Raw genomic sequence first — 19,167 nt, forward strand, 5'->3', positions numbered from 1 at the left:
AGATCCAAACGTATGTTTTAACACAGTGAGCTTGTTTTTCGGTCACATGTAACTGTTTTGAATGGGTGTAAGATTTGATCAGGCAGCCTTCTTCCACACTGTCTTCAAGGGACCCAAGCTCTCCATCTTGCAACTCTGCCATTTCCTAAAACCTCATGACGTCGGTGTCCAGCTGGTAAGAGGGGAAAGAGTGTAGAGGAGTCATTCCACTTTTCTCAAAAGCCCAGGCCCAGAAATGCCATAAACTGCTTCCTCTCACATTGGCCATGGCTACCTGCGGAGATGGCTGGGAAGTGCTGGCTAGCCCTGAGCCCAAGCAAATAAGGGGAGGGTGGACTTGAGGAGAGATTACAGCCTCTGCCTCAGGTATACACATTTGACATTTTGATAAACGCTGCCAAATTGTTCTTGTAAGAAATTATACTAAGATTCTCATTAGTAGTCTATTGCATGCCCACCCCCATCCTTACCAATTCTGGCTGTTGTCAATGTGGGGTTTTTTATTTGTTTTTTAAACAATCTGGTAGAATAAGAATGGTAACTTATTTTTATTTTCATTTCCTTGATCATGTTGCCATTGAGCATCTTTTTTATGCTAAAAGCTATTTTTTTTTCTGTATATTGACTGGTTCTTTTTTTCTTTTTAACGGGATCTGTTCTTTCCTATATTTCTAATGGATTTTTACATCTTTTAGGGGAAGTTCTCCATCATGTTTCTTTTTTGATAGCTTTTTTGGCCCTTCTTTTGCAGTTGACTATCAGAATAACTTGTTTAAAAATAACAAAAAACTATAAGATACTGGGTTGAACTGCATTAAGTCTGTAGATTATTTGGGGAGAATTTTTTTAACCCCAAATGAGTATTATCATTAGGCAACTATTGATCTACAGGAAACAACCACACATCTCAGGGCATGTGATACTGTGCCCTAATTTGTACTTTGGTGTGGGTCATCTAGGGTCACTGACCCGGTCCAGATGTGTGTCTGGGACTCTGCTTCAAGTTTCAGATCCAGCTGGGAGGGCGTGGCACCTCATTGCAGTTTGGATTCTGGTCCACTCGAAGGGTGTTCTTCACTGGGCTCCAGCCAAAGAACACCAGCTACCTAGAGGAAGCCCTTCTTATGGTGACAGCAGAGTTGCAGAGGACAAGCAGAAATATGCGATGCCTCTGAAACAGGCGTGGCACACCGCCATTCCTGTCCACATCCCATTGGCCAAGAAAAATGTCCACGTTTATAGTTGGGGGCAGTGAGGCACAAGCCAGCATTTGTAGGGGGAACTGCTCAGTTACATGGCAGAAAGCATGTAATCAGGGAGAGTGAAAAAGCTGGAGCTAATAATTCAACATAGCACACCGTGCATGATAAGAAACCTAGTGTGTTACCCCATTTATTCAGTTCCGTTTCTGAATACCCTTGATAAAGTTTTATAGGAATTTCTGTAGCTTTTGCATATGTCTTACTAAGTTTTGTTTTTGTTCCTATTATTAAAAGGATTTTTTAATAACATTTTCTAATTTATTTTTACCACATTGGATCTATTGTAATGTTGTGAATTCTGTTAATAGAGTTTTTGATATTCAGTCCATCTTTACATTCCTGGAATTCTTGTAATAAATCTGTGTGGTCAGGGTGAATTATTCTTTTAATAATACTGTAAACATATCAAAATTAAGGTCCAGAGATTCTTTGGGGTTTAAATAATGAGATTGATAATTTTCATAAAGGAGATGTCACTTTACTAATTAAAATTACTTATTTAAACAGTGGAATAATAAGCAAACCAAGTTTTCAAGGCATCAAATAAAAATACATAACATTAACTGAAATTTTTTTTGCAGGTTAATGCTGCAAGATAATCAAAATGTGGAAGCACTAAGAATGATGGCCCTTTACTATTTGTGTAGGGAGGGGGATACAGAGAAGGTAAGTTGTATTGTACTATTATATTTATGTTTCCTATACTAAATATGTATTTAGTTACACACACACATGCACATACAAAAGAGCCTTGAAGTGCTGTTTTAGAATGTATGACATGGTAGTTTTTAGTTGATTCCTAGAAATATACCTTAACAAAGAGGTGGGTTTGTTAAATCACCTAGTAAAGCAAAAATATCATATAGTTAAAATTACCTATGAAAACTTTTAAAATTATTAACTACAGCACATGCTGTTTCTATGTAAAACTCATGTGCAGTAATATATATGATTAATGTAACAAGTGATGCTGGGTATGGAAGAGAACGTACACAAAATATAATTCATAGTACTTTTACAATTTTATTGAGTTTGCATAAGTTAAATGGGCTTAGGATGAAATCCCATTGGACCTTATAAGGCACATGTTTTCTCTGCTAGTGAACACATTGACTGTACACTAGATTATGGAATGCCAAAATCCAGTCTGAAGTAAATAGTATTATAACAAGTGATAGATTTAGACTGGTATTTAGTCTGGTTAAATTGGATAATATGATAGTACCTAGTAAATACTTCAGTAAATACTAGAAGAATCTTAGAGGAGCAACTCTTCAGTAAATTTTCCAGGCGTTGAAATTATTTATGTCAAGTATCTGATTTTTCTGTTCTAGAAAATATTTTAAATATAAACCATTTTAAATATAAACCAGGCTATATAGGTTATCCAAGGACTGATCTCATATTATAGTAATGTTTGTAAATATGTTATCATTCATATCTCATGTGTTATGAATTAATTATTGGAGAGGGAGCTTGGCTTATATAGTTAATTGAATATTATGGGTATCTTTACCCACCCTTAGGAAACCCTAAGGTTTCCATTCAATAACAATTATTAAGGAAACACATTTTAAAATGCAGTTATTTATTTATAATTATTCAACTTTTTAGAAAAGGGCCTTTTATCCTCTTGCAACATATAAGATTTCATTGGAAGAAGGGGACTTTATAAAAGCAAAGATCTTTTTAAATATTAATAATAATATTTATTAGTGTACATGTCATGTATTTATGTTCTTTTATTCTTAGTTTATTTTTAAATAATACTGAATACTTTTTGTTTTAGGCTGCCACCAAGCTGGAAAACTTAGGAAATGCACTAGATGCCATGGAACCACAGAATGCTCAACTTTTTTATAATATCACAATAGCCTTCAGCAGAACTGTAAGAGTGCCAACAGAGCTCTGTTATTTGTAGCTGGAAATATAAAATTAGTCACAAATGTTGAGGCACCAAAAAGCACATGACCTGGAGTGAAAATGTGATGTGTCTATAAATATGTGATACATTCTTAAGGTAGTTCAGAGGAGATACAGTTTCCAGATATCAGAAGCCATCATGGAGGTATCATGGAGGAAGTGGTACCCGTGAATCCTTTAAGGATAGGGAAGTGCCTTCCAGACAAAGGAAATGGGAATCAGAGCGTAGGATTTACGACTAGGGTTGTTCTTTGTTTTGTTTTTAAAACTATTTTTTGAACGTTGTGAAATGGGTAATAGGCTGTTTGGGTGGGGGAAGTGGTTGCTATCTTATTTTTTTATAATAATAAACGATTTTATTACAAGCACCCAATAAAAAGGTAATTGGGAATGGAAAAGAAAAATACAGCAGAATTTTAAAATCAGTACAAGAAATGAGAGGATTGAAAAGTTAACTAAACTAGAAAAATATAAATAAGGAAAGGAGACACAGAGTAAGTAAAATAATTATTAAAATAAAGTTGAAAGAAAATAATCAAGGATATTAATTGTTAAATGACATGAATAAACTGAATTCTCTTATTTAAAAACAAAGATTGTCAGATCATGTGAAATTTAGAGGAACTGTCCCTGCCCCGCCGCCCCACTATTATGGAAGTTTGAGTTAAGGGGGGGGTATTTACCTTTTTTATTTACCTACTGCCAGACACATGGTTTTTATTACTTTACAACAAATCAAACAATTCAGTAAGTAACAACTCTTCAAACTTGTTATGTTCAAAAAGTATATACTCATTCTGACAGCATTGCCATTTCTTGAAATATTTTTGAAGGCTTTTTTTCAAGAAGATTCTAAGGCGTGGTTCTCACTGGTGGTATACTTGTCTTTAGGGGTAAAGCAGATCCTTGTCCTAGCTTTTGATTCAATAAAAATACATATATTCAATAAAATATATATGTTTCTCTATATTACTCTAGATATGCACACACATATATATATATATACACACACATAAATATATATAAAACCTTAAAGTAATGATTTTCTTTTCTGATTATAGGACAATCATGAGACAGTTTGAAAAAAGACCTCTGAAAATTTTGCTTGTGCAGCATCATTAGAAGCAGTAAACTTTTCAAGATAGCTGTTTTTTAAAAGCATTACTCATAAGGTTAAGTTCTGATAGGATATGAACTCTTGCTGCACTGTCTAGATAGTAAATGGAGTAGTTTTATTTTTCTTTATGAAATTATTTTATATTCTTCCTACATTCTGAATCTGTGAAATAAAAATTATTTATATGTACATTTAGAAAAAATGAATTCTTCCGAGTAGAAGTGTTTTAATCTAACTTAAATTTTTTTTTTCTTTTTAGTGTGGACGTAGTCAACTGATTCTTCAAAAAACCCAAACATTACTAGAGAGAGCTTTTAGTTTAACTCCTCAGCAATCAGAATTTGCTACAGAACTTGGATACCAAATGATTTTACAGGGGAAAGTTAAAGAGGCATTGAAGTGGTATAAGACTGCCATGACACTAGATGAAACCAGTGTCTCTGCACTAATTGGTATGACAACCATATCTTTGAGTGATCCTCATACAGATGCAAGTAATGATTGCTTTTCATACCTGCCATTAAAGAAGAAAAGACATATTTTATGGTTTTCTAAAATTAAACTGTTCACCACTGTCTACAACAGAAAAAAAAACATGTACCTTTAAGAATAAAATTTTTACTTCTTAAATACTATCTTAAAAGAATAGATTTTTATGAGATAATTCACATAAATTATGAATACTGTAGTAACTGATTTTCTGTGGGTACAAAGCTACCCATTTTCTTTGCTTTCACTCTTTTTCTTCTTCTGTCTTTGTTTTTAAATCTAAAACCTAGATGTATTATGGCAAAAAAAATCTTGTTTAATTTTGTTTGCATTAGCTTGATGTGTACGTGCGTGAAATGATGTGGATTTTTACCATTTTTGTTTATTTTATTTTTTTAGGATTTATCCAATGTCAATTAATAGAAGGGCAACTACAAGAGGCAGATCAGCAGTTAGAATTCCTTAGTGAAATTCAGCAGTCTATTGGAAAATCTGCGGTATAGTATTTTATTTTATCAGATGGTAGATCCTAACTACTATTTATAAAATATGAAATTTTTAATGTCTTAATATTTAGTAATGGTTTTAGAAGACTATTGTACATTAATTTTAATATGTAATTACATTTATTAATTTACCTCTGTGCATAATTAGACTTAAGATTCTAAAAATCCATCCAAGCTAATATTTAAGTTTGAACAAATACTGTACATAAACAGCACTTCATATACTTTTGAAATCTAAGTAGAAATAAATGGCTTTATAACTGCATGGAGTAATTTATGAAAACCACCTATTTTCCAGGAATTAACCTATTTACATGCAGTTCTTGCTATGAAGAAAAATAAACGACAAGAAGAAGTTATTAATTTGTTAAATGATGTCCTAGACACTCATTTTTCACACTTAGAAGATTTACCTCTTGGAATACAGTATTTTGAGAAGTTAAATCCTGATTTCTTGCTAGAAATTATTACAGAATATCTGAATTTCTGTCCATTGCAGGTAAGTAATTCTGGGACTTATTTTCAAGGATGCATTTACATGGTGTTTTATAAAAGATGCTAATAAATTATGTTCTACATGTTAGACTATAATCGGCATCTTAAAATGGAAGTATTTGTATCTATATTAGGTGAAATAATTTTTAATGAAACTATTTACAGTAATGACTACTATCAACTAATAAATGTGTTGGTTTACAAACATTCATTTGTAATTCATAAAATCTTAAAATCTTAAATTTAAACAAAGTATTAGAAGTCATTTAATTCAGACACCCACCTGGTATTCTAATCTACTCCACAACATCCTCATTAAGTGCCCATCCCATCTCTGGATGCACTCAGAGATGCAGTTTGTATTGTATAACTGTGATTATTAGACTGTATTTCCTATGTTAAGTCAGACTTCGCTTTATATTACAAAATTCAGCCATTTATCGGTCCTTCTTCTGCTCTGGAGTGACATGGAGCAAGTCCAGCTACTTAGTCTAGGCAAGGACCATTCCTCATTCATAAAACACACTTTCAGATTTTGGAAATTAGTTTTCATGTTCCTCTAAACAGTTCCAGGTTTCCAGCCATTTCTTTATTCATGACATAGTTTGAGCACGCTGGTTGTAAGCCTGAGGATGTTTTTCATTTGATCAGTGCCTCATTAAGCTCACTCTTCCAAATATGGATTTGGACTGCAAGACTTAGAAGAGATTCTTTGCTCCCTAATTCTGGATGTCCATCTAGCTTCCTTTTTGTGAGTCACATTACATTATCGACCCCTATTGAATTAACTGTTAACTGAAGTCCTTACATTGGTTATTCACTATAACTTTGGACCCAAGTGTAGGACTCTACATTTATCCCTGTGAAATTTTCTCTCTCCAGATTTATCCCATAATTCCAGATTACCTTGTCCTTTTGGATCCTGATTGTCATCTGCCTGTCTAGCTCTGAGTAGAACAAAGAATGGAGCCCTCTGTTGTATTGCCAGGGAGTTCATTCCCAGTTAATGTGGATCCATTAGTCAACACTCTCACTACAGACAGTAAGCAGATGACTTGACTTTATTATACTCAACTCACAACTCGACACAGGGATATCGTGACGGGCACTAGCAAATATTTCATTCCTAAAAGCATAGTTTTTAGCATTCTCTCTGATTTACAGCTTCGGTAACTGTAAATGAACTTCAATAACTCTTCATGACCTTCCCTTAGGGAACTCATGCTGCCTTTCATTGACCATCATGTCCTTTTCCAGACTTTGATGACCTATTTTTTTTCAACTAATCCGTCTGGAATCACACCTGGGATTGATCTCAGTCTCAGTCATGATCTGTTTTCAGTTGCTAAGGAGTTGGAAAGCATTTTTCAGTACTCATGCAGTATTTAGATTTCATTCAACAAATGCCTGCACCAGTGTGTTGCTCAGAGCTGGGGAAATAGTTTGTAAAAACAAACTACAACCCTTGCCTTCTTGAAACATGAGTACTAGCAGGAGGAGACGTAATATAATTAAGTCAATCATGTAGCATGTTAGATATCACAGAAGAAAATAACAGAACAGGGCAGAGGGGGTAGTAATTTTAGATAAGGTGGTCTGGGTAGGCCTCATTAAGATGGGAAAATTTGAACAAAAACTTGAAGGTTGTGGGAATATGGTATAGAGTGTTTCAGGCAAAGGGAGCTGTTGTGCAGGTGGCCCAAAGGGACACAGAGATGAGTGTGCCCAGGACAGTGTGAGGAGTTAGGGAGTAGTCACTGTGAGGTCTCAGCACAGAGACCAGTGTGGTAACTCCTCTGGCTTCAGTTCTGAGTACAGTGGGGAGCCACCAGAAGGCTTCCAGCATGATCCAGTTCAGCATTTTAAAAGGAGTCTTCTGGCAGCTCTGCCGAGAGTGAACTGTACAAGGAGCAAAAAATAACGTGTTAAATGGTAGTTGGGTCCCTAGTCCACAGACATCCTATTTTTCCATAATATAACCTTCATCAGCATGATAAGAATGTAATTAGCATTTAAAATGCTGTTTTCCTGGGGAAATATCAGGAAGGCAGACCTGTCTCTCCAGCTCCGTTTCTACTTTGGCCCTTTTATATATATACTTTCTAAAATCAAACATATTATCTTAGAGATTGTCCATATAAGTCCTGGTTTTTTTCTATGATTCACTGTGAAATTACAGTAAAAAACAATGAGTAATTCTTAGCAGTTGGCAGAGAACATTATCAGAACTTCACCCTTTTACCTATGCTTTCATTATTTTCAGTTACACTGAAGAAATAAATGTTTTAAGAATATACTCTGTACCCATTACTGTGTGAGTCTGTCATACAGAGTGAAGTAAGTCAGAAAGAGAAAAACAAATACCATATGCTAACACATATATATGGAATCTAAGGAAAAAAAAAAGGTCATGAAGAACCTGGGGTAAGATGGGAATAAAGACACAGACCTACTAGAGAATGGACTTGAGGATATGGGGAGGGCAAAGGGTGAGCTGTGACAAAGTGAGAGAGTGACATTGACATATATACACTACCAAACAGTAAAATAGATAGCTAGTGGGAAGCAGCCGCATAGCACAGGGAGATCAGCTCCGAGCTTTGTGACCACCTAGAGGGGTGGGATATGGAGGGTGGGAGGGAGACGCAAGAGGGAAGAGGTGTATAACTGATGCGCTTTGTTATAAAGCAGAAACTAACACAACATTGTAAAGCAATTATACTCCAATAAAGATGTTTAAAAATAAATAAATAAATAAAATGGATCAAATGCCAAAAAAAAAAAGTCTGATCTTTGAGACACGTAAAGACCCTTAGCCCTATAAGAGAGGCAAAACTAAATATGAAACCACTATAGAACTGTATAAGACAAAGAATGCTGAATTATTATATAGATTATAAGCACTATAGAAATTTCAAGAAGTTGAAGTATTCTAGGCATCAATAGTTTTATACTCTGAAAATCCTTTTGAGCACACATTTTTTTGATGCCGCAACATAGTGAGAAGATACCACACTTTCTTGTTAGTAACAATGGCTCTTCGTAGGAGTGACTGTCAGTAAGAGGTGATGCTCCAGTTAAGAATCTGTGTATGTGGAGTGTAAGATTGGGGGGATGGGAGGATCATCCTTCAGATAAAGGAAGGAGCATTAGTAAGGCAAAGCAGGGAGAATGAACATTTGATATTTAAACTCTAATATCACATTTCTAAATTGTGAGTGAATAATCACTGGATAAAGGTGGGTTGAATAGGCAGCCATTAAAAGAATTTTAAAAAGTCGTCTAGTACTGCTTTAGTTATCGTATTCACTATTAATAAAAAGAGAAAAAAAATTTGAGGGCCTACAACATGCCAGGCGGAAAAGTGGGGAATATGAAGGTATGAGACATTTGGTGTAGTATACGTGAGTGTTCAACCTTCGGATTTTTACTAGAATGGTGAAATCTGAATTCTCTAAAAACTGACCTTACAGTATTTTAGGGGGTGGTGCAAGTTACTCAACTGAGTAAATCACAAAGGCAGGTTTAGAGTTAGAACTCACATTGCCTTGACTCTCAATTCCAGCAAGAAAATACTTCTCGTTATCATTCCTTTGAACAGATATGTTTTCTCGACAGAGTTTTTAAACAGATATGCTCATTTCATATGTTATCAAATTAGTAACTATAATAATTTCACAGTTATTTTGCTGAGCAAAAGCCATCATTTATATAGTCTGTTCATAGATCCCAGGGAGATAAATTAGTATTAGTCCAGTCATAGTAAAAATATTGGGCAATAAATAGAATAAGACAAATTTTAGAAATATGTGATTTTTGCTCTTCACATTACAATTAATATGTGTTTATTTTTAGCTAAATACTATTATAAACCTATAAAAAATGATCTGCTGATTTGTTTAGCCTGCAAGTCCTGGGCAACCTCTTTCTCCACTTCTCAGACGTTGTACCTCAATCCTGGAGACTATAGTAAGAACTGTTCCTGGTCTTCTGCAAGCTGTCTTCCTAATAGCAAAAGTGAAATATTTGTCAGGTAAGATATACATTAGAATCTTAAAATAACCTTTATATTCTGATGTTGATAAGAACTAGTATAAACAAACTAAGAACTCCTCATATGAATAGTCACATAAAATAGTCATAGAATAGCCTTCATAGAATAGTCACATAAAATGTACCTTTTACGTGTGCACAGATAAGTAATTTTTATCCAAAATAAAACTGCATAACTTTCTTTACTATTTAATTCTTTAAAAAATTACTATAAACGTCTGTGGTTTAAGTGAATTTCTGGGAAAATACAGTTCTACCACTTAAAAAATGTCCATCAGGTGGTACTAGGTCCTGGCAGTATAATTTATAGTCTTTAATCTCTCCTTTGAACAGATTATAATGGTTGACTCATTGGCATGACCAAATGTGATGTTCACCAGGTTTCAGGCCCTTAAGAAATTCATTGATTAATTTCTATTTAGTTTCTGTGATTGGTTATACATAGTTTTAAAAAAATATCCTCAGTTATAACCTTAGATTTTTAGGACACAAACATATGTATGACAATATATATAAAAATAGACCATCATATGGTACTTATGTTTGTATCTTTGCTGGCTGAATGCTATGCAAAGTAAGTTAAGTTTGTAAAGTCCTATAGGACAGAAACCAACTTCAAGGTGTTCATTATCGTTAACAGTTACTTCTTGTACATAATGGAACGAGTTAAGAGTTTGACCTTACTAATTTTTTGGATTTGTTTTAACTGCTTTTGGGGTTTTTAAAAAATAAATTTATTTATTTATTTTTGGCTGCACTGGGTCTTCGCTGCTGTGCGCGGGTTTTCTCTGGTTGCAGAGAGCGGGACCTACTCTTCGTTGTGGTGTGCGGGCTTCTCATTGTGGTGGCTTCTCTTGTTGCGGGGCATGGGCTCTAGGCCCTCGGTCTTCAGTAGTTATGGCGCATGGGCTTGGTTGCTCCAGGGCATGTGGGATCTTCCCGCACCAGTACTTGAACCCGTGACCCCTGCATTGGCAGGCAGATTCTTAACCACTGTGCCACAAGGGAAGTCCCTTAAACTGTTTTAAAAAGAGAACCAAATGATCACAAAAGCTTGTTTCACTTCTAAAATACTCTAGTTGTAAGAAGTGACTCTCTATTACCTTCTCTGATTGAGTTCTGTTGAGCCACATCATATTTCTACTTTCTTCCCAGTTAGAACCGGTATCACCTACTAGGTGATCAAACTGGGACTTTGAGTTCTGTGATTAATTTGTAAACACTCATTATTTATTTTGAATTTTGATACAAATCAGTTTCAATATAGTAATAGTTAATTGCCAAAGTCTTAGGAAGGAAACTCTTCTATATTAACCCCATTTTTAGAAAGAGCAGCCTGAAATAATGTGAAACAGTGGTGGCACGGTCTGAATAGCAGTATTCTTGCTAAATTGCCAACTGCAGTGACTTCCGGCACCAACTACCTGGAGTTGGGCTAAACTTCACAGGTTAAGGGCACAATTCTCCATCATACTGCCCTCATTTTAGATAGCAGCCACAAGTTCAGGGTTCCCAGGGCCTCCTGCACTTCTGACTAGCTTGCTACTAATTTAAGGGTTCTTATGATTCCCTTCAGGTTCGATAATTCACTAGAAAGACTCACAGAACTCAGAAAAGCACTATATCTAGGATTAGAGTGTTATGATAGCAAACTGAAATTTGAAAGTCATCCAAACCAGCAAAAGGAAGAGATGCTGAGGGTGAGGTCTGGGAGGGTCCCAGATGTGAAGCTTCCATTGTCCTCTCCCTGTGGAGTCAGGACACATCAACTTTCTGACACATCAATGTATGACGACACCTGTGGAACATTAGGAACCAAGAGAACTCACCCAAGGTTCGGAATCCAGAGTTTTATTAGGGTTTTATTACATAGACAGACTGAATCTTTGGCCATGTGATTGAAGTCAGTCTCCAGCTCCCCTCTCCCTAGGTTAGGCTGATTATAGGTGGCTCAAAGCCCTACCCTTCTATTCACAGGGTTGGTCTTTCTGGCATGGCCAGCCACCATCCTGAGTCACATCATTAGCGTAAGCTCTCAGGGCCCACCATGAATAACAAAGATTCTCCTATTGCTTGGGAAATTCCAAGATTTAGAGACTGTCTCCTGGGAACTGTCTCCCTGTCTCCCTGGGATAAAGGCCAGCCAAATTCTTTATTACATAGGACCTGACAAAGGCAGAACTGCAGGACAGAAATTTCTTCCATTTTTCTCTCAAGAAATTGGGCCGCTCTTAGAGATAAGAATGTGATATTGATGTGATCTTTGTTTTTATGGCCTGTTTTTTCCCAACAGTGATGACCCGTTTCTCCATTTTGAAATACTTAGTGGCCTCTTGAAGCTAACCGGACATATTCTTCCTCCTTATCTTTAGAAGAAACAAAAAAGATTATGATTTCAGTTATTCATACAGTCCTCATTGTTTTTTCCAGTCTCTTATTTGCAAACCCTAATTCTTTTCTATGTACTCTCTCCACTTAGTAATAACCTCTTTTTTCAAGTTATCTCCTTAATCCTCCTCCTTCCTAAAAGAATATGGGGGTGGTAATTTGCATGCAAATTTATTATGCTTAATCTTCCCTTCTTGTTTTGTCTGCACAGGTCTGAGTGTTGGATTGTATCACAGTGAAAAAGAATCTAATGTTTATTATGCTTGATGGTTAACTGACAAATTGCGACACGTTTTAATAAGTTATTGTGCTACCCCAGCTAAATTATTGTTCATTAATCCTCTGTCTCTAAGAAAGCGTTTTCTGTTTAAATGGATTTCTGTTAGAAGAAAGTTGAGCGTTTGGGAACTGAAGGCCTGACTGTTAGCCTTACTTTGTCTGTTAAGGTGTTAGGTAAGGTTACAGAGAGTAATTGAATGGATACCTTAGCAGAGTTACATGGGGAGCTGGCCTAGCTACACCTACCTACTTAAGGCCAGTTTATGAGACGGCTAAATGCAAATCAGTGTGGGTGACATCACGAAACTTCTAGCACCTAGAGTCTGTGCTGTTGTTCCTCTGAAGAGCCTCTTCTACCTTATCTGTCAGCCCAAGGTAGATTCCAGTATTCTGTTCACTTTCATCTTGATCATATCCTTCTATTTTAAGATTCCCAGATGTACTTACTAACCTATAATGGAATATAATCTGCAAAAATGTTGAATCATTATGCTGTATACCTGAAACTAACACAGTATTGCAAACCAACTACAATAAAAGAAAAAGTCTTCCAGATGTACAATACCTGTGGTTCCAAAACATCTGATGTTTCAGTTAGTATTTAAAGGCATTTTAAATCTGTAACTCACATTTCTAACCCCCTGGAATATATCCTTATGCCTTTTTTGGTTATTTTTTGTACAGTAGTAAAGTTTCTAGCCTAGATGTGGCACTATAACATTCTGCTTAAATTTCTATGTCTTACATAACTTATTTTAATGAAATTGTAAATTAAAAAAATTTTTTTGACAAGGAGAATACAGGTACATTTAAAGGGCTTCAGATTTTTTCACATACTTTTCCTTATTTGCTCCTTATGACCAAGGGATGGCCTGGCTTTAGATATATTCTTTCATATTAAAAAGAAACTGACTAGTGCAGGTAGAGGTTAAGCTAAGGCCTTACGAACAGAGAACTTTTAAGTTCAAACACCAGAACTATCCATAGACTAAATACTTTTCTCCCTGTTCTCTCAGGTTTCCTCTTGATCATTTTGTATTATAATAGTGCTTTGTTTTCTCATTAGGTGATATTGAAGCAGCTTATAATAATCTACAGCATTGCCTAGAACACAGTCCTTCCTATGCAGATGCTCATCTCTTGATGGCTCAGGTTTATTTGTCTCAGGAAAAATTCAAATTGTGTTCTCAGTCTCTTGAACTTTGTCTGAGCTATAATTTTAAGGTAAGTGTTCCAGACTCAAGTGGATAAGACATATTGCCCTCCTTGAACCTTTAGCAAATGTTTACATATTCAACTATTTTGTTTCTTAGCCTGTAATATTTTGCTAATAAATGCATTATTAATGGAATTTTTTTTTTTTTTTTGCGGTACGCGGGCCTCTCACTGTTGTGGCCGCTCCCGTTGCGGAGCGCAGGCTCAGCGGCCATGGCTCACGGGCCCAGCTGCTCCGCGGCATGTGGGATCTTCCCGGACCGGGGCACGAACCCGTGTCCCCTGCATCGGCAGGCGGACTCTCAACCACTACGCCACCAGGGACGCCGATAATGGAAAATATTTTGAACTCATTAGCAGTAGGAGAAAAAAATGGAGGCACCTGTGGTGTAAACAACTATATGGACTTGGCAACAAAAGACCTGGAGATAGTGTCTGGTCTTTTCACCTGTCTCTCTCTGAACCTCAGTTTTCTTTTCTAGAACACTTATATAATAATACCCTACAATTATAGTGAACATTAAATGCAATATGAATATGTAGAGATAATTGTACACTGTAGAGCATTGTGCCAAATATTTTTATGTATAAGGATTTTATTTTATTGCCTGTTTCTTGGACCTTGGTGTTTAATAACTTCTTTTTAGATACATCATCAGAGAACAGCTAGTCATTTTGAAAGTTGGTATGTGGTTTGAGGATATAAACACACTAGATTTCTATCCAAGGTATTCTGTGTGAACATCTCATATCCCTGAGCATTATGGAAAGTCCTAGGTTCAGGGGCTTCCTGAGCAACCTGGAATCAAGGAGGAGCTCCTCATACTTTTGCTTTGGTTGGCAGTGTCTTGAGCCCTTCGATGTGAGAACACTTTAGTGCACTGGAGAATTCAAGTTCCAGGCAAGGTTTGCAGGAGGTAATGCCTGCTTCTTAGGACGGTAGTTCTCAAGACTGGTGGTGCATTGTGACCCCAGTGCCAGTGCCCTAGCCAGTGAATCAGAATCTCTGAGAGAAGAGCGTAAGCATGATTATTTACACAAGGCCCACAGGTAAACACGGTGCCTAGCTACGGCTCAGAACCCAGCATTAGGAGGACTGTAGCCATCCTGGAGGTTAGATGGCTGCCACATCATCTCATTCTGGACCATCTTCTTCCCTCTGACTCCTTCCTCATCTTTTGTCATTCTCTTTATTTTTTCTGTATATGCTGTTGATACCCAAAATAAAGACAGAAGATTCATTACTACGTGTTTCAGAGTAGTATCAAAGGGTAAAACCAATGTTTGATTAACGTGTCCTGAAATTTTTAATCTTAAATTATTTATTTATTTGTTTATTTAATTTATTTACTTTTGGCTGCATTGGGTCTTTGTTGCTGCGCGCGGGCTTTCTCTAGTTGCAACAAGGGGGCTACTCTTCGTTGCGGTGCGGTGGCTTCTCTTGTTGCAGAACACGGCCTTCAGTAGTTGTGGCTTGCAGGCTCTAGAGCGCAGGCTCAGTAGTTGTGGCACACGGGCTTAGTTGCTGTGCGGCATGTGGGATCTTCCCAGACCAGGGCTCAAACTCGTGTCCCCTGCATTGACAGGTGGATTCTTAACCACTGTGCCACCAGGGAAGCCCTGAAATTTTTAATCTTAAAATTAGAAAATAAAGAAAAGACAAGAAACTGTGTAGAAATCTGATAACTTTATCTCAGTATGAGAAGTCTGAGGTAAAGGAATTCATTTCCTGAAAACTAAAATAATTTCTTAGAATATATTTGCTAGCCTTATAAACTTTGTGTGCAATTTCTTTCCTCTCATAGTAGAAGTACTTAACTTGTTTGTTAACCAACGGAACACTAGGTAGTATCAGGTTACCTGAATTCTGATTTAATATAATAAATGATCAGAACATGAGTAAGAGGACAGAAATAGACCTCATGCATACAATCACAGGGTAGACTGTCCTCAAAGATCCTATTATTATAACATTTGATGGATTGTAAACTATGTATTGATGTTGTAAACACTCCAAGGAAGTATTTCTGAATATTATTTTTTCAGGTGAGAGAATATCCTTTATATCATTTGATAAAAGCTCAGTCACAAAAGAAAATGGGAGAAATATCAGAAGCAATTAAAACCCTGCATATAGCAATGAGTTTACCAGGAATGAGGAGAACTGGAACTTCCTCAAAGTCAAAATACAGAAAAACTGAAGTCGATGCAAGCCATCGTTTATCGGTCTTTCTTGAGTTGGTAGAGGTTCACCGCTTAAATGGAGAACAGGTAGGTCAAGTGTACTTCAGTGGCTCAGATCTGAACTTTGTTATTCAAGTATATAGAGTCATAGGAAATGAAAAAGCTAAAATTATTCGCTTGACCAAGTGGTAAAGTTTAGAAAATTTATTTCTCATCACTTAGCACCAGATCATGTTACTTTCTATAGCCCCTGAATTTAGACATAGTTTATACTGGGGTGACTTTATGTATCAGTGTACTTACATTGGCTACCATGAGATGTAATACTAGATATATACTGTATGTGTAATATGAGTAATAATATAATGTAATATGTACTGTAGTATGTATTAATATAATGTATATAATAATATGTATGATTACTTTGGCTATCATGAAATGTAATAATATAATATAGTTATAATTCTGTGAATTCCTAAAAGGGTTCACACACATATACACAGAAACACACACACACACACAAATGTACTACTGGAATAAAATTAAAGTACCAATCTGAAATTCTAATAGCTGAGAAAATAAAAGAACCGCTGAAATAATACAGCTTTGTTAAACTAACAGGACAATCATAAAATCAAATACTTTAAAAAATGTAGATAGATCATAAAATCAAATACTTAAAGGATAATATAGATAGGTAGATGGATAGATAGGTAGAAAGAAGGCAAACAAAAATGTAATTCTGAGAAAAGAATTAGAACCTTGTAGAAAATGAGGAACTTAACACCATTTATATTTGTTTTTTAAGTTGCAGCTGTTGCTAATCAGTTACTTCATTATTTCATATTTTAGTGGAAATTAAGAAGACTGTGTCCAGATACTTGCCCAATCTCAAAGAATTTCCAGTTCACTAATAAATTAATGTAAAATGCACTTAATAAGAAGAACCAATTCTACTATAGATAGTTGATTCTGAAATGCACTGTTTTTTTCACATTTTAACGTTTCTTAAATCAGAATGTTTTAAAATCTCTAAAGCTGAGATGAATTAAAATCAATGACATTTTAGAGTCATTGAGGTACAGATTTGGAAATTAGGAAATATATTCACCTGGGGTATAACAAAAATGACATCCTAGTGTAGGGAATAACGTAATCTGCTAGGTAATGAATGTAGAGCCATCGGGTACAGAGGGTGACTGTGGACTGGATCCCATCCAAGATGCAGTAATGAACATGGCTAAGAATTTAGGCTTTGGAGTCAGGCTGGTTCTATCATTTGTTAACTGTCTGAATCTCATTTTACTTACTGCAAAGTGGGGGGTAATTATAGTAACTACCTTAGAGGATTTTTGTGAGAATTAAATGGGTTAATATTTACAATGCTGGGTGCAAAGTAAATGTTTTATTAAATTATAGTAGCAACAAGTCTTAGGTAGCAACTGCTGTTGTCCTAGTTATGAGAACACTTTTCAGCTAACAAATATTTATAATGTCATCTTAATTTGGTCTGAGTTTGGTTTTAAAGTTTTGTACTTTTCAAAAAAAAATCTATCATTATTTCACAAATATCATAACTGTGCTAGCATTTATTGTTCATTCTGTATTAGTAGAAAACCTTAGTTTGTAGTGTAATTTGTTGAAATTTTGAATGTTACTTTAATTTCACCTTTACAGCATGAGGCGGCCAAAGTTTTACAAGATGCCATCCATGAATTTTCTGGGACATCTGAAGAATTGCGTGTCACTATTGCTAACGCAGACCTAGCTCTGGCCCAGGGAGATGTGGAACGGGCTTTAAGCATGCTTCGGAATGTTACATCTGAGCAGCCTTATTTCATAGAGACCAAAGAAAAAATGGCAGATATATATCTGAAGCACAGAAAAGAGAAGATGTTATATATCACTTGTTACAGGTAAATAGTTCTTTCAACCCATTATATTTTGACATTTATCTCCTAAAATTAATCCCCAAATTTCTTTCTTTTAACTGCTTTTCAGATACTTTATAGATCCCTTCCTTAATGTATTCTTGCTTCCTTCTACCACCACCAAACACAGTAACTCTAACCAAGTTACTCTCCCTAAAATGTAAATCATGGTAATTATGATTTATTTCAACCTGTGGCTTACTTTAGTTTCTTAGCTCTCCTCTCTCATCAGATGTTATTTTTGGACTTTGAAAGAGCTACAATTACATGTATTCTAATAGCTTAAAAGCATTATGTAATGTAACAATTCAGGGGCTATATAGTCATATTTAACACTCAGTATCATAGTTATAGCAGAAGAAAATTATGGCTTAGTATATACCACACTAAGGTATGGATTACAGAAGTGGCAGGGGTTTAAAAAGTGTCATACACTGATGCCCTTGGGAGTTACTGGGATACACAAAACATGCACACACACACACACTCTCTCACACGAGACATGGGTGCACACATGCACACACAGGTTGCTCTTACACTTCTCCCCAAACAAAAAGATAAAGATACAAGCACACATTCCATGTGAGAGAAAATTAATGTTTTATCCTTGAGAATAGTAAAATGTTGATGAATTAAGTCATATTGGTTCATCTATATTTTGTAAATATCAAAGCCCAGAAAGCTGCTCAGATTCGTTGTAGGTACTGAGTGATTCAAAGAAACTGAGCAGCACCCCCTGTATAGATGGATGGACTGGAGTTTCCTAGATTATATTTTCTATGATGTTTCTAAAATATCGGCACTATCATCTCTAATGATATGACAATTTTTTTCACTCTTCACACCTTTTATTCTATTATTATTTTTTTTAACATCTTTATTGGAGTATAATTGCTTTACAATGGTGTGTTAGTTTCTGCTTTATTACAAAGTGAATCAGCTATACGTATACATATATCCCCATATCCCATCCCTCTTGCATCTCCCTCCCACCCTCCCTATCCCACCCCTCTAGGTCATCACAAAGCACCGAGCTGATCTCCCTGTGCTATGCGGCTGCTTCCCACTAGCTATCTATTTGACATTTGGTAGTGCGTATATGTATGTATATATAAAATAGGGTTGATGTGTTTGGATGCACTGTAGTATAGTAGCTAAAATCATAGGGTTTTTTTTTTTCAAGTAGATCTGACACATTAGCTATAGTAAACTCAGCATTATCTATATAATTGTAACAATTTTCTTTTCTCAGAGTTTTTGGACCAATTAAGTGAGATATTGTACATTAAAGACTTAGCGCCACATTATGTGAGCAACCTTGGTAT

The 19,167-nt window shown here is 35.7% G+C and overlaps 1 protein-coding gene across 2 annotated transcripts in view; it reads left to right on the forward strand.

The window, feature by feature from the left end:
- Positions 1–19,167, forward strand: part of TTC21B (tetratricopeptide repeat domain 21B) — a 91,917-nt gene that overhangs the window by 15,421 nt on the left and 57,329 nt on the right. For both annotated transcript variants that reach the window (XM_032637929.1, XM_032637930.1), the window contains exons 7-15: positions 1,844–1,928; positions 3,052–3,150; positions 4,562–4,754; positions 5,191–5,288; positions 5,596–5,796; positions 9,696–9,825; positions 13,579–13,736; positions 15,774–15,998; positions 17,589–17,827. In XM_032637929.1, the coding sequence (XP_032493820.1) occupies positions 1,844–1,928; positions 3,052–3,150; positions 4,562–4,754; positions 5,191–5,288; positions 5,596–5,796; positions 9,696–9,825; positions 13,579–13,736; positions 15,774–15,998; positions 17,589–17,827 (1,428 nt within the window). The remainder of the gene's footprint in view (positions 1–1,843; positions 1,929–3,051; positions 3,151–4,561; positions 4,755–5,190; positions 5,289–5,595; positions 5,797–9,695; positions 9,826–13,578; positions 13,737–15,773; positions 15,999–17,588; positions 17,828–19,167) is intronic.

Source organism: Phocoena sinus, chromosome 7 (assembly GCF_008692025.1).
Source record: "Phocoena sinus isolate mPhoSin1 chromosome 7, mPhoSin1.pri, whole genome shotgun sequence".
Lineage (NCBI taxonomy): Eukaryota > Metazoa > Chordata > Mammalia > Artiodactyla > Phocoenidae > Phocoena > Phocoena sinus.